At 45.3% G+C, this 14,387-nt stretch overlaps 1 protein-coding gene across 1 annotated transcript; it reads left to right on the top strand.

Annotated features, from left to right (window-relative positions):
- The first annotated feature begins 9,119 nt into the window (after nt 1-9,119).
- On the top strand, nt 9,120-13,906 carry LOC309395688 (progonadoliberin-2). The gene is made up of 3 exons (XM_081960156.1): nt 9,120-9,266; nt 11,410-11,493; nt 13,804-13,906. The coding sequence occupies exons 1-3, from the start codon at nt 9,129-9,131 to the stop codon at nt 13,840-13,842; spliced, it is 261 nt and encodes an 86-aa protein (XP_081816282.1). The 5' UTR covers nt 9,120-9,128; the 3' UTR covers nt 13,843-13,906.
- The last annotated feature ends 481 nt before the right edge of the window (nt 13,907-14,387 follow it).

The raw sequence follows: 14,387 nt of genomic DNA, 5'->3' as shown, positions 1-14,387 counted from the left end.
GCCTGGAAATGACCTGGAAAACGGCCTCAAAATGACCTGGAAAACAGCCTCAAATTTGCCTGGAAAACAGCCTCAAAATGGCCTGGAAAACGGCCCTCAAATGGCCTGGAAAACGGCCCCAAAATGACCCGGAAAACGCCCTGGAAATGGCCTGGAAAAACGGCCTCAAAATGGCCTGGAAAACAGCCTCAAAATGGCCTGGAAAACAGCCTCAAAATGGCCTGGAAAACAGCCTCAAAATGGCCTGGAAAACGGCCCCAAAATGACCCGGAAAACGCCCTGGAAATGGCCTGGAAAAACGGCCTCAAAATGGCCTGGAAAACGGCCCCAAAATGACCCGGAAAACGCCCTGGAAATGGCCTGGAAAAACGGCCTCAAAATGGCCTGGAAAAATGGCCTCAATATTGCCTGCAACATGGCTTCAAAATAACCTGGAAAACGGCCTCAGAATGGCCCGGAAAATGGCCTCAAAATGGCCTGGATAACGGCCTCAAAATGGTCCATAAAATGGCCCGGAAAACGGCCTCAAAATGGCCTGGAAAATGGCCTCAAAATGGCCCGGAAAACGGCCTCAAAATAGCCCAGAAAAACGGCCTCAAAATGGCCTGGAAAAACTGCCTGAAAATGGCCCACAAAACAGCCTCAAAATGGCCTGCAAAACAGCCTCAAAATGGCCCGGAAAACAGCCTCAAAATGGCTTGGAAAATGGCCTCAAAATGGCTGGGAAAACTGCCTCAAAATGGCTTGGAAAATGGCCTCAAAATGGCCTGGAAAACAGCCTCAAAATGGCTTGGAAAATGGCCTCAAAATGGCCTGGAAAATGGCCTCAAAATGGCCTGGAAAATGGCCTGGAAAATGGCCTGGAAAATGGCCTCAAATGGCTTGGAAAATGGCCTCAAAATGGCCTGGAAAATGGCCTCAAAATGGCCTGGAAAATGGCCTCAAAATGGCTTGGAAAATGGCCTCAAAATGGCCTGGAAAACAGCCTCAAAATGGCTTGGAAAATGGCCTCAAAATGGCCTGGAAAATGGCCTCAAAATGGCCTGGAAAATGGCCTCAAAATGGCCTGGAAAATGGCCTGGAAATGGCCTGGAAAACGGCCTCAAAATGTCCTCAAAAATGTCCTATATGATTCTGGACAAATGCCCAAAGTCTTCTTAAAAACCTCCAGGGATGGAGCATTTCATCACTTCAACACCAGCCAGCTGTGTGCTGCAGCTGCCAAAAAAGCCAAAGCAATCCTAGGCTGCATCAACAGAAGGATGGTTCCAAGGTCACAGGAAGTGATAATAGCACTGCGTAGCACACCAGTGAAGCCACTCTCAGAATACTATGTCCAGATACACAACAGAGGCTGAGGCCCTAGAATCGTGATGGCGAACCTATGGCATGTGTGCCACCGGCAGCACGCGGAGCCGTATCTACTGACACGCTAGCCATCAGCTCCAGTGCTCCAGCCAGCTGATTTTCTGCCTCCCGGAGGGCTGAGAAATGCAGTTTTTGCCCTCCCAAGGCTTTAGAAAATCCTCCAGAGCCTGGGGAGGGCGAAAAAGAGGCCGGGCCAACCGGATGTTCAAAAAACAGACCCAGTGGGTCTACCGGAAATTTGTTGGCCATTGGGCCTATTTTTCGCCCTCCCCAGGCTCTGGAAGCTGGAGCCTGGGGAGGTTGAAAATGGCCTCCGCTAGCCCCCCGGAGGAAATACCAAGCTCAGCTTGGACCTGAGCAATGCAGCGCCCATGTGGAGGAGCGTGTGTGTGTGTGTGCATGCTTGCACATGTGGGGCAACACTTCGCATTATGGATGCAAGCATGCTTTCGCATTTTTGGCACTCAACAATAACAAAAAGGTTGGCCTTCACTGTCGTAGCACAAGTGCTCTGAATACTAAACTCTACGATGAAAAGTTGAGGGAAGAAGTTATGTCTAACCTACAAGAGAAGGGTGAGATGGGACATAGCTGTCTTCCAATATTTGAGGGGCTGTCACTGAGAACGGGGGGAGGGTTCAACCTATTCTCCAAAGCACCTGAAGGCAGGAAAAGAAGTCACAGGTGGAAATTATTCAAGGAGAGAAGCAACCTAGAACTATGGAAACAAAATTCCTGACAATGGAACAGTTTCACTCCGGAAGTTGTGAATGCTCCACCACTGGAGGTTTTCAAGAAAAAATTGGGACAACCATTTTACCCAGAATGGCATAGAAAGGTCTGCTGCTTGAGTGGAGGGTTGGACTAGAAGACCTCCAAGGTCCCTTCTAACCCGATGGTCCCATTTCTAAATCCCTTCCTCCAATCCAGGAATGAATATCAATGAGTAATACCAACTATTAACCGGGGTCATCTATCTGGGGTTGAAATTCTGTTTTGCTTCTTTCCTTGTTCGACCTTCATCAGAGTCAATCAACCTGTTTGCAGATTTCTCAGCCCTGGACAAGATCTGGAAACACTTAATAATATTTGCAGGGTTGGATTTAATAATCTGTCCACTCCTGTTTCAAATCAGCTAATTGTCTGGAAATTGTGGCCTTTGGCACTTGGCGTCTCTGGTTTTAATATTGGGCACTTAAGCAAGACCCAGGTTGATAATTGCAAAGTCAAAGAATATTTTCAGCTCAGTCCTGGATTGCAAGACAGTCAGCAGGGTGGTCCCCATTCTCTTTAAATACTAAATACTAGCTGGATATCCGGGCTTCGCAATGAAACTATGAGATTGGGCAATGCAGGAGAAATCCGGTTCAATCCGTTGCCTCAGTGGTGGTCGGTGATTGAAACACATAAGGGAATATCATGCCTTGAGTCCGGAAGCATTTCCATAGGTGGAAGGAGTAGGCACTCAGATCGCTTCTGAGCAAAGGAGTGGAACGTCTGCCAGTTTGAACTGAGGTAATGGAATGTGAGGCAAGTGGCAGTTGAAACAGAGTTCTTTTCAGGTGGGGAGGGGGAGTAGAACGTCTGGGAAGAAGCAATGCTCAATCAAACCTGGACTCAAAACACAGCCTAGAGAGTTGCCCCTGCAGGACTCCATGGGAGTCTGACAACCAATCAGAATACATTTCTTACACAGAAACAGGAAACAGAGAGGTGGGGCCGAACAGAGTATAAAAACCCAGCAAGCCCCCTTCTTTCTCTCTTTTTCTTCACCCAACATCTGGAAGCCTGTGATCCCCCTTTTCAAGCCATATGGTCCTGTCCACCATTAAACCATCTTTCCAAGAAGCCTCCATGTTTCCAGTGTCTTTTTCCCCCCCACTTGGGACTGAACCCAGAAGGACATTTCTTCCAACAACAGAATGCTTTTGAACTGGAACGTTCCCAGTAAATCTTAATGAAATGATCTTCCTGTCCTGGATTGCTTAATAGTGCGTGCCTGGGCACAAGCCGAGATCCAGATTTGGCCAATAACTTCTCCTCGCTAGCCTCTTGCCTTCTCTGCCCCATTAGCTTTGCTACTAGCCCCCAGTCTTACCTCACCCCCCATTAGCTCTGCTCAATTTCTCTGGCTGGTCCCTTGCCTTCTCTGTCCCCCCATTAGCTCCGCTCAGTTTCCCCTAGCTGGTACCTTTCCTTCCCCGATCCCATTATTTCTGCTAGATTTCTTCTGACACAAAGGAAGAGAAACAAAGTAATAGAATGACAGATTTGGTAGGGAGCTTGGAGGTCTTCTAGTCCAACCTCCTGCTCAGACATGAAACCGAAATCTATCTATCTATCTATCTATCTATCTATCTATCTATCTATCTATCTATCTATCTATCTATCTATCTATCTATCTATCTATCTATCAATCATCTATCTATCTATCTATCTACCTACCTACCTACCTACCTACCTACCTACCTACCTACCTACCTACCTACCTAACTACCTCCTACCTATTTATCTATTATCTATCTCTATCCTTCCTGTCTGTCTGTCTATCTATCTATCTATCTATCTATTCCATCTATCTATCCATATCTATCTACCTACCTACCTATTTATCTATTATCTATCTCTAGCCTATCCGTCTGTCTGTCTATCTATCTCTATCTATCTATCCATCCATCCATCTATCTATCTCTATTCCATCTATCTATATCTATCCTATCCTATCTATCATCTATTATTCTATCCATCCGTCTGTCCGTCTGTCCGTCCGTCTGTCTGTCTGTCTGTCTGTCTGTCTGTCTGTCTGTCTGTCTGTCTATCTATCTATCTATCTATCTATCTATCTATCTATCTATCTATCTATCTATCTATCTAATCTAACATCTCCATCTATTTATTTATCATCTATCTATCTCTGTCTCTGTCTTATCTAGAATTTCTGTTGCTAAGTGGGACATTTTTTAAGGGAATTTTGCCCCATTTTACAACCTATCTCCCCTCAGCTGTTAAGTGAATCACTGCAGTTGTTAAAGTTCGTCACATGGTTGTTAAGTGAATCTGGGATCCCCACTGACTTAGCTTGCCCAGAAGGTCGCAAAAGGGGTATCACAAGACCACGGAACACTGCAACCGTCCTAAGTATGAATCAGTTGCCCAGTGATAACGTAACCCTGGGGGTTCCACAGCGGTTGTGAGTATGGAAAACGATCAAAAGTAACTTTTTCCAGGGCCATTGGTAACTTTGAACGGTCACTAAATGAACTGTTATAAGTCGAGGACTACCTAATTATAGAATTCCCTAACAAGAGCCCTGGTGGCAGAGTGCTTAGAGTGTAGCATTGCCGTTCGATCCTGACCGGCTCAAGTTTGACTCTGTAAACCGCTTAGAGAGGGCTAAAGCCTTGTGAAGCGGTATATAAGTCTAAGGGCTATTGCTATTTTCCTTCCTTCCTTCCTTCCTTCCTTCCTTCCTTCCTTCCTTCCTTCCTTCCTTCCTTCCTTCTTTCCTTCCCAGTGGCGTAGCGTGGGTTGTCAGCACCCGGGGCAAGGCAAGTAATTTGCGCCCCCTAACCCGTGGATTTTAGCACTCGAGTCTCTTCCACTAGATTAGTTAAAAAACCCTTACCCCCTAAGCACATGTATTGTTTGTTATGAAAATACTGATGTAATTAAAGTAAAATGCATCTAAATACAAGTTTATTTTCAAACACTTTATTGAGTGCGAACATGCATTCCACATTCTCCACATTTTCAGCAGGTCTATGAATACAAATCTACAAATGTAGTAACCTAGCATGGGCCATGCTATTATATGTCGCCTCACAACCATCGTAAACGACAAAAAATATCAAGAACAAAAACTAAACATCAAAATGGAACCATACCCTGGAGATGATCCAAGACTGGGCTAGATGGAGCCAACTTCCTCAATCCTGTACCTCTAATTGTAATTCTTCAATAGAAGTGCAAGATATCAATCTGTATATACAGATTAATTTAAATTCGCCTGCTTTTAATTAGCGCAAATTTTTCAACAACGGAATTGAAATCTACATTAAAGTCTCTCTCAATGGACAGTATTGCTAGATTACTCAGTCTTTCTTGGCTCATTGTAGATCTCTGACATGTTTTAATTAGTTTAAGTTTTGAGAAACTTCTTTCACAACTCGCTGTAGAAACAGTGATAGTAAGAAAGATTCTTAATGTGACAACAAGAGCCCTGGTGGCAGAGTGCTTAGAGTGTAACATTGCAGTTCGATCCTGACCGGCTCAAGTTTGACTCTGTAAACCGCTTAGAGAGGGCTAAAGCCTTGTGAAGCGGTATATAAGTCTAAGGGCTATTGCTATTTTCCTTCTTTCCTTCCTTCCTTCTTTCCTTCCTTCTTTCCTTCCTTCCTTCCTCTCTTAATTCCCTTTCTCATTCTCCTTCCTGGTGACGCAGTGGTTAGAATGCAATATTGCAGGCTAATTCTGCTGACTGCCAGCGGTTCGATCCTGACCAGTTCAAGGTTGACTCAGCCTTCCATCCTTCCGAGATGGGTAAAATGAGGATTCAGATTGTTGGGGGCAAGAGGCCAACTCTGTAAACCACTTAGAGAGGGCTGTGAAGCACCGTGAAGCGGTCTATAAGTCTAAGCGCTATTGCTATTGTCCCATCCAAATTTTCCCCACAGCCAATCTTGCTTAGCTTGCAAGCTTAATGTAGGCCACTTGCCGGCTGAGACCAACCGATGCTAAATATTTTATAAGGCTTTTTCATTAAGTCTTTGCAAGCTCGAGAGAGTCCAAAGACAGACTGCTGAAAAAGTCCCAGCATTGCACAACCTCAGCAAAGCATCCTGGAGACTCAAAAGACCTTCCACCCAGTTTAAGATGCAGCTAACGTCAAATTGGGTGACCAATGGTTTTCCCGGCACATAGGAAGGACTATAAGTATCCACAGCGTTGCGCTTGAGCTTCGGCCAGATCTACGGACGGAGGAGGAGGACTTAAGAATTCATCAGAGGTGAGCAGAATTATTTGGGCTAAGCTTCTCTTGAGAAGTTTGCATCTCCTTAGCAACTTGGATGAAGGGAGGGATACGAAACTGGGTGTTCAATGGGGCAGATATCCTTATTGCAATTGCAGGCAATGTAAGATGGCAAAGGTGCAGAGCTTTTGCACACCCCAATCAGTGAGACGTGGGTGGTGGCTGAACCTGGGGGCACGAGTGAAACGAACTGCCCTTGTAGCCTTGCAAAATTGGACGATTGGATTATTGAAAGAAGGGAGTGGCAATGTGCCTGTTTGCTTGTATCGTTCTTTGCTCAATTTTCATTTTTTGTTTGGCATCGTTTAAAGTTTCCTCAGTCCTAGGAAAACAAATCAGGGCAAAGGGGGGTTTTTTTTTTTGAAGGAAAGAAAAAAGGTCCTTCTTAGGTGCAGTTGGGCTCTTGAAACAACTGATGTGAGCAGTAGATGCTCTGAAAAAGAAGGAAGGAAAGAAAGAAAAAGAAGGAAGGAGGGAGGGTGGAAGGAAGGAAAGAGGGAGGAAGGAAGAGGAAGCAAGGAAGGAAAGAAGGAAGAAAGGAAGAAAAGAAAGGAAGAAGGGAAGAAGGAAGCAAGCAAGAGAAAGACGGAAGAAAGAGAAAGATACAGAAAGGAAAGAAGGAAGGAAGGAAGGAAGGAAAGAAAAAGGAGGGAGGGAAGAAGAAGGAAGAAAGAGAAAGAAAGAAGGACCAAAGTTAAAGAAAGAGACAGAAAGAAGGAAGGAAAGAAGGAAGGAAGGAAAGAAAAAGGGAGGAATGAGGCAAGGAAGAAGGAAGAAAGAGAAAGAAAGGTTGGAAGAAAAGAGGAAAGAAAGGAAGGAAGGAGGAAGGAAGGAAGGAAGAAGGAAGGAAAAAGGAAGAGAGAAAGAAAGTAAGATACAGAAAGAAGGAAGGAAAGAAAGAAAAAGAAGGAAGGAAAAGAAAGAAAGAAAGAAAGAAAGAAAAAGAGAGGGAAGGGGGAAGGAAGGGAAAAAAGAAACAGAAAGAAGGAAGGAAGGAAAGAAAAAGAAGGAAGGAAAAGAAAGAGAAAGAAAGAAAAAGAAAGAAGGAAAGAAAGAAAAAGAAGGAAGGAAAAGAAAGAAAGAAAGAAAGAAAGAAAGAAAGAAAGAAAGAAAGAAAGAAAGAAAGAAAGATGGTTGTGGGGCCAGCAGTATAGATTACTACCAATAAAGGAGAATATTTCTAGCTCAGGGTTGGAATGAGGGCTCCTTGGTGCTCTGAGCTGGGTTGTTTCCTTGCAGATATTTGCTTTATGTACAGTTTCTTATCGCCTCCTCTTTTATGTTTTATCTTTGTATTTTCTATCTATTGATGTGTTTTATCTGACTGTACACCGCCCCGAGTCCCTTTGGGGAGAGGGGGCGGTATAAAAGTCCAAATAAAAGTAAACTAAAGTTAAGATATTTCGTGATCCAACTAGGTAACGTCATCAATGCTACAAGGGAATGGGATTGGAGGAGGAGGAGGACTGTGGGGTCCTTGGTGCCCTCTGAGCTTGGTTGTTTTCTTGCAGACGTTTCATGACCCAACTAGGGAACATCATCAATGCTAGTGCAAGAAAACAACCAGAAAACAGCAAGGATGCCTCAGCGCCCATTGCTGCCTCCAAACCTTCCTCCTGAACATTAGAGTCCCAAAGGTGCTTTTTTTCACGAGGCAACTGGACTTTCTTGTTTTTTTTCTATAAATAAATAAATAAATATTTATTTCTTAGCCGCACCCTCTCCCGAAGGACTCGGGGCGGCGTACAATGAAACATATGAAATAAATATGTGGACAAAACAAACATATAACAGAGACATATACCGAGACATACACAAGGAGGAGGTCGGCTGATGAATAAAAAACAATTAGAATACAGTGATTAAAAAACCCCTAAATAATTAAATATAATTAAAATACCCAATTAAAAACCCGTCAGGAGCGATATGGTTAGATCAAAGTTGAGCCAGGCCAGCTACTTGGAATAGGTGGGTCTTCTCTTGAAGACATTTCGCTTCTCATCCCAGAAGCTTATTCTGCTCTGACTGCATGGTAGGGAATGGAAGGATTGATATTCCTTGCAGGCAGCTGGTCATTTGCCTCCTTTTAGAGGGTTGCTGAGGTGACTTGGAGGTTTATCTCTGTCCTCAGGGTCACCTGAGTGGGGCAAATGGTTTTTGTAGTCTGCAATTTTTGCAGCAATTTTTTTATACCCTCTCTTGGGCCCCCGCCTTGGAGCTTCCTGTTCCTGTGTAAGGAATGTATTCTGATTGGTGTCAGACTCCCATGGGGCCATGCAGGGGTAAACCTGGTAGTGTCTTGAGTCCCAAGCTTGGTTGAGCCTTGCTGGGTGATGTAATCTCCTCAGGTGCCAGGTGGTGAGTTCTGTTGCTAGATAGGTAGAGGGCTAATCCTACCTTTGTTGGATCTTGGGGGAGGGCGTTTGCTTATGAATAGAGCTATCTATCTCTTCATCTCTTAAGTGCTGACAACTGCTGTGGGCTGTTGAGGAGGGTGGGCGGGGGGCTATTCAGAGTGAGTCTGCTTCTACATTTCTCATCCAGGGAAATATAATACTCTGCCTTTTTCGATATTTCCTAGAATATTTCATTCTCCTAGGAGAGGAGTGGGTGCTAACCTCCCACATCTTTTAATAGGACTGGCTTGAGACCTGCCAATAAAGATTTCCTCATTTCCATTCTTCCCCATCCTTCCAGATTCCGCAGAGATAGCAGGGTTGAAGACCACATCATGGCGTATAAAAGATCCCTCTTGGTCTCCTTCTGCATCGTTTTTTCTATCAGCGTGCAGCTGGCAAGAGCTCAGCACTGGACCCACGGCTGGAAGCCCGGAGGGAAGCGATCAATTGCATTCCCTGAAAGCTTGGAGGTACGTCAACGCTAGCCTCGATCCCCTGTCCACATTGCTCATCCCAGATGCATTAAACGGATGATAGGTAGCCAGGTAGCCAGCTAGTCAAAGAGGACAGAAGCTGTGGACCAAGACTTTGGTTAGCTGCCAGCTCAGGGAAGGCAGACCTGAATCTACTGTTTTAGTTTTGGTCACCACACTATAAAAAAGATGTTGAGATTCTAGAAAGAGTGGGGAGAAGAGTAACCAAGATGATTAGGGGACTGGAGGGTAAAACATACAATGAACAGTTGCAGGAACTGGGCATGGCTAGTCTAGTGAAGAGAAGGATCAGGGGAGACAGGATAGCAGCCTTCCAATATTTGAGGGGCTGCCCCAGAGAGGAGGAGGTCACGTTATTCTCCAAAGCACCCGAAGGAAAGATTCAACCTAGAAATAAGGAGGAATTTCCTGACAGTGAGAGCAATCCACCCATGGAACAGAAGTTGCTTTCGGAAGTTGTGGGAGCTTCATCCCTGGAGGCTTTCAAGAAGAGATCAGACTGCCATCTGTCAGAAACAGTCTCTTGCTTGAATAGGGGGGGTTGGACTAGATGACCTACAAGGTCCCTTCCAACTCTGTTAATTTGTAACCAAGATGATGAGGGGACTGGAGGATGAAACATCTGACGAATGGTTGCAGGAACTGGGCATGGCCAGTCTAGGAAAGAGAAGGACCAAGGGAGACTTGGTAGCAGACTTCCAATATTTGAAGGGCTGCCCCAGAGAGGAGGGGGTCAAGTTATTCTCCAAAGCCCCGAAGGAGAGATTCAACCTAGAACTAAGGAGGAATTTCCTGACCGTGAGAGCAATCAACCCGTGGAATAGAAGTTGCCTTCGGAAGTTGTGGGAGCTTCACCACTGGAGGCTTTCAAGAAGAGACTGGACTGCCGTCTGTCAGAAATGGTGGAGGGCCGTGAGGGCAAACGTATGGCACACATGCCAGAGGTGGCATCCAGAGCCCTCTCCGTGGGCATGTGCACTGGCGCCAGCTGCTCTTCTGGTTTCCGGTCTTTGCAGGTGCCGGAAAACAGCTGGAAAACAACCCCAAAACAGCCTGAAAAATCTCAAAAAAACCGGTCAAAAAACAGGCATGCAAAGGTTTGCCATCAGTGGTGTAGGGTTGGGGGGGGGGACTGGACTAGATGACCTACAAGTTCCCTTCGAACTCTGTTAATCTGCCCTTTTCTCTTCCCTCGCCTCATTTCAATTTCAATTACAATTACAAGAGCAGAGTTGGAAGGGACCTTGGAGGTCTTCTAGTCCAACCCCCTGCCTAGGCAGGAAACCCTATACCGTTCCAGACAAATGGCTATCCAACATCTTCTTAAAGACTTCCAGTGTTGGGGCATTCACAACTTCTGGAGGCAATTTCTGTTCCACTGATTGATTGTTCTGACTGTCAGGAAGTTTCTCCTCAGTTCTAAGTTGCTTCTCTCCTTGATTAGTTTCCACCCATTGCTTCTTGTTCTGCCCTCAGATGCCTTGGAGAATAGTTTGACTCCCTCTTCTTTGTGGCAAGCCCTGAGACATTGGAAGACTGCTATCATGTCTCCCCTAGTCCTTCTTTCTATTAAACTAGACATACCCAGTTCCTGCAACCGTTCTTCATATGTTTTAGTCTCCAGTCCCCTAGTCCTCTTTGTTGCTCTTCTCTGCACTCTTTCTAGAGTCTCCACATCTTTTCTACATCGTGGCGACCAAAACTGAATGCCATATTCCAAGTGTGGCCTTACCAAGGCCTTATAAAGTGGTATTAACCCTTCACGTGATCTTGATTCTATCCCTCTATTGATGCAGCCTAGGACTGTGTTGGCTTTTTTGGCAGCTGCTGCACACGGCTGGCTCCTGTTTAAATGGTTGTCCACTAGGACTCCAAGATCCCTCTCACAGTTACTACTGTTGAGCAAAGTACCACCTATGCTGCACCTGTGCATTTCATTTTTGTTGCCTAAATGTAGAACCTTACTCTTTTCACCATTGAATTTCATTTTATTAGATAGTGCCCAATGTTCAAATCTGTCAAGATCCTTCTGTATCTTAAGCCTGTCTTCTGGAGTGTTGGCTATTCCTGCCAGCTTGGTGTCATCTGCAAATTTGATGAGTTCCCCGTTTGTTTCCAGGTCTCTGAAGAGAGCAAACTTTGTGATGGAGGAGGCTGCCCATTTCCAGAAGTCCCAAGTGATAAAGGGGTGAAGCACTTACTGGTAAGCTATTGGATTTTGTTTAGATGAGAACCTCCATCATCCATCCGTGGTTGTCCCCCAAAGTTCCTTTCTTTTCGGCTGGACTTTCTTTTCCTCAGAAAAACGGTTCGCTTCTCATTGAAGTTCTGAAGAAGCTTCTTGGATGAGAAGCGAAACATTTTCCAGGAAGAAAAACAAACAAACAAGTAAATCCACTTGATATTTGGAAAAGCACCTTTGGGCCAAAACATTGGATTCTTCTGGAGAAGATCGTGCTACTGGATGAAAAGATCCATTGTAGGAGAGCTTCTCGGTACATCTTTGGCAAGATGGATTGCAGGATGGCCTTCAATGAAACAGTCTCTTTGCATTATTACATGGTTTGAGGAAATAGGTTGTCCAAGGAGCAAGGCATGAAGACAGAATAAACAATATTCCAAAAGGGAAACACAAAAATATAATTGTAAGGGTGTTTAGAGATAATGTTGTGGCCCGCCACCTGAGCTGGTAGCAGATTCGGACAGTGAGGAGGTTGGGGAGGAACCTGGGCCAGTCCTGGTGTCTGGGGAAGGCTCTGATGAGGGCTCTGTGTCAGAGGCAGAGAGGGGGCCAGAGCTGTCTGACTATTCTCAGCTGCCTTTGGGGTCGGATATCAGTGGGGCAGAAGAACAGCTGGAGCCTGTTCCCAGTGTGCGCATGTGCAGAGTTGCCAGACGAAAGGAGCAGCTAAAGAACAGGGGTGGACTTGGGAGTAAGGCCACTGGTGTGGTGGACCCTCCCAGAGGAAATAAAAGAAGAGCAAAAGAGGAGTGGAGCTTGCAGGAGACAATTAGTTCGCTTCATTGGTTCGTGACTCTCCGAGACTCCTGGCCAAGTTCTGCAGAGATCGGCCTGGCAGGTCTCCAAGCCGGATAAGGTCTGTGACTGTAAATCCTCCCTCGAAAGACTTTGCTGGATGCGAATGAGCAGAATTCACAGTCAATTAATAAAAGTTGGGACGAGGAGTTTGCTTCAGGCTCTTGGGTCAGAACAGATAATTCAAGGTTTCTGCAGAGTAAACCAAGAGCAACTCTGGTCTTCCTAAATAGAGTAAGCCGAGGCGCGATGACAGGATTACAGAATACAGGCTGATAAAGGCAAGAATGTGAAGAGTAGCTGTTATAAAGTGACCAGCACAGGTAATCCTTGACTTATGACCACAATTGAGCCCAACATTTCCGTTGCTCAGCGAGACATTTCTTAAGTACATTTTGCCCCCTTTAACGACCTTTCTTGCCACAGTTGTTAAGAGAATCACAGGCGTGATTAAGTTAGGAACACGCTTCTTCACGTGACACTGGGACACAGCAACCGCCATAAATCTGAGTCAGTTGCCATGCACCTGAATTTTGATCAAGTGACCAAGGGGAGGTTGCAAGGGTTGCAAGTGTGAAAAATGGTCGTAAGTCACTTTTTTCAGAGCTGTTGTAACTTGGAACGCTCACTAAAAGAATTGTTGTAAATCGAGGACTGTCTGTATATGAATTGAAGCCTCCGGAGGGTGAAAAACGGACATATGGGGAACCCGGAAGTTCGAGAATGGTGACTTCCAGTTCGTCCGTAGTGTCAATTTTCGACCTCCAGAGCCTTCCCTGATCCGGAGGGCGAAAAACGGCCCTACGAACAAACTGGATGTAACTTCTGGTTTGCTTGTAAGGCCGGTTTTTGCCCTCCGGAGCCATCAGAGAATCCTCCTGAAGGTCCGGAGGGTGAAAAACGGTCCTACGAGCAAACCGGAAATGACTTCCGGGTTGCTTGTAGGGCCGGTTTTAGCCCTCCGGAGCCTTCAGCGAAGCTCCTGAAGGTCCCTGAACGCTCCGGAAGTCACTTCCGGTTTGCTTAGAGGGTCGTTTTTTGTCCTCCGGAGCCTTCAGGGAGGCCTTCTGAAGGCTCCTGAGGGCTAAAACCATCCCTACGAGCAAACTGGAAGTCCGTTCCTGAACTTCCGGTTTGCCCTTAGGCAAGGAAGCCTCCGGAGGGCGGAAAACGGTCTCAAAAGGCCGAAGTCAGGTGGCCAGTGCGTGCATGAGCATTGGAGCCGACAGGGCAAATGGCTCCACGTGCCACCTGCGGCAGGCGTGTCATAGGTTCGCCATCACAGGTGTATAATCTACATTGTTCAGTCCATGTGCTGTGATTGGCTTTTATATTTTGTTTCCAACTGGAGAAGGTTAATCAGCCCAGGATTTTTTTTTTATTTAAAAAAACATTTTTACTTTTCTTTGAAAGTTGAAAATGCAGCAATACAGTAAGTTCTGTTGATCACAAGTCTGTATTTTTCAATTTTATCAGGCTGGGATCCTAACGGGAAAACTTCAGAAAAAGAAATGAAAAAAAAAAAAGAGAGCGCCCTTTTCTTGAGGAAGACAGGCGGCCTAGAAACATGAAATATAAGTATATAAATGAAATATAAATAAATAAATAAATGTTTTTGTGCTTTTGGGAGATTCACTCCTGAACTGGAGCTTTTCCCTGTGACATCTTGTTGACATAACATCCTTTGTGAATTTGAGATCTTCTGAACAATGAAGGCGATGTTAAATTGCCTACATCATCACCCTCATCTTTTAACGACCCCATCATCCCTTGTGGGGTGGATTCTGGGGAACTGAATGGAGCATGCAGTGTGTTTTAATGGCCGGATGCCCTTCCTGTCGCCAATGCGGAGTTATATTCAGCAGATAAATTATCGTGTCCAGAGAGAGAGAAATATCTGCCTCTACCTAGGATCAAACTCATAAGCCTCCGGATTGTGAGGCAGGGAGTTCCACCTCTTGGCCACCGCGCCACTTGTTAAAATTCTGCAGTTCATCGTTTATTATTTTTAATTACTAGCTGTATACTTTATGCATTCTTAGTTGCACTGAGAACGTATA

Source organism: Natrix helvetica, assembly GCF_964273705.1.
Source record: "Natrix helvetica genome assembly, chromosome: 7".
In the NCBI taxonomy this organism is placed as follows: domain Eukaryota; kingdom Metazoa; phylum Chordata; class Lepidosauria; order Squamata; family Natricidae; genus Natrix; species Natrix helvetica.
This window is presented reverse-complemented; position numbering and strand designations above follow the sequence as displayed.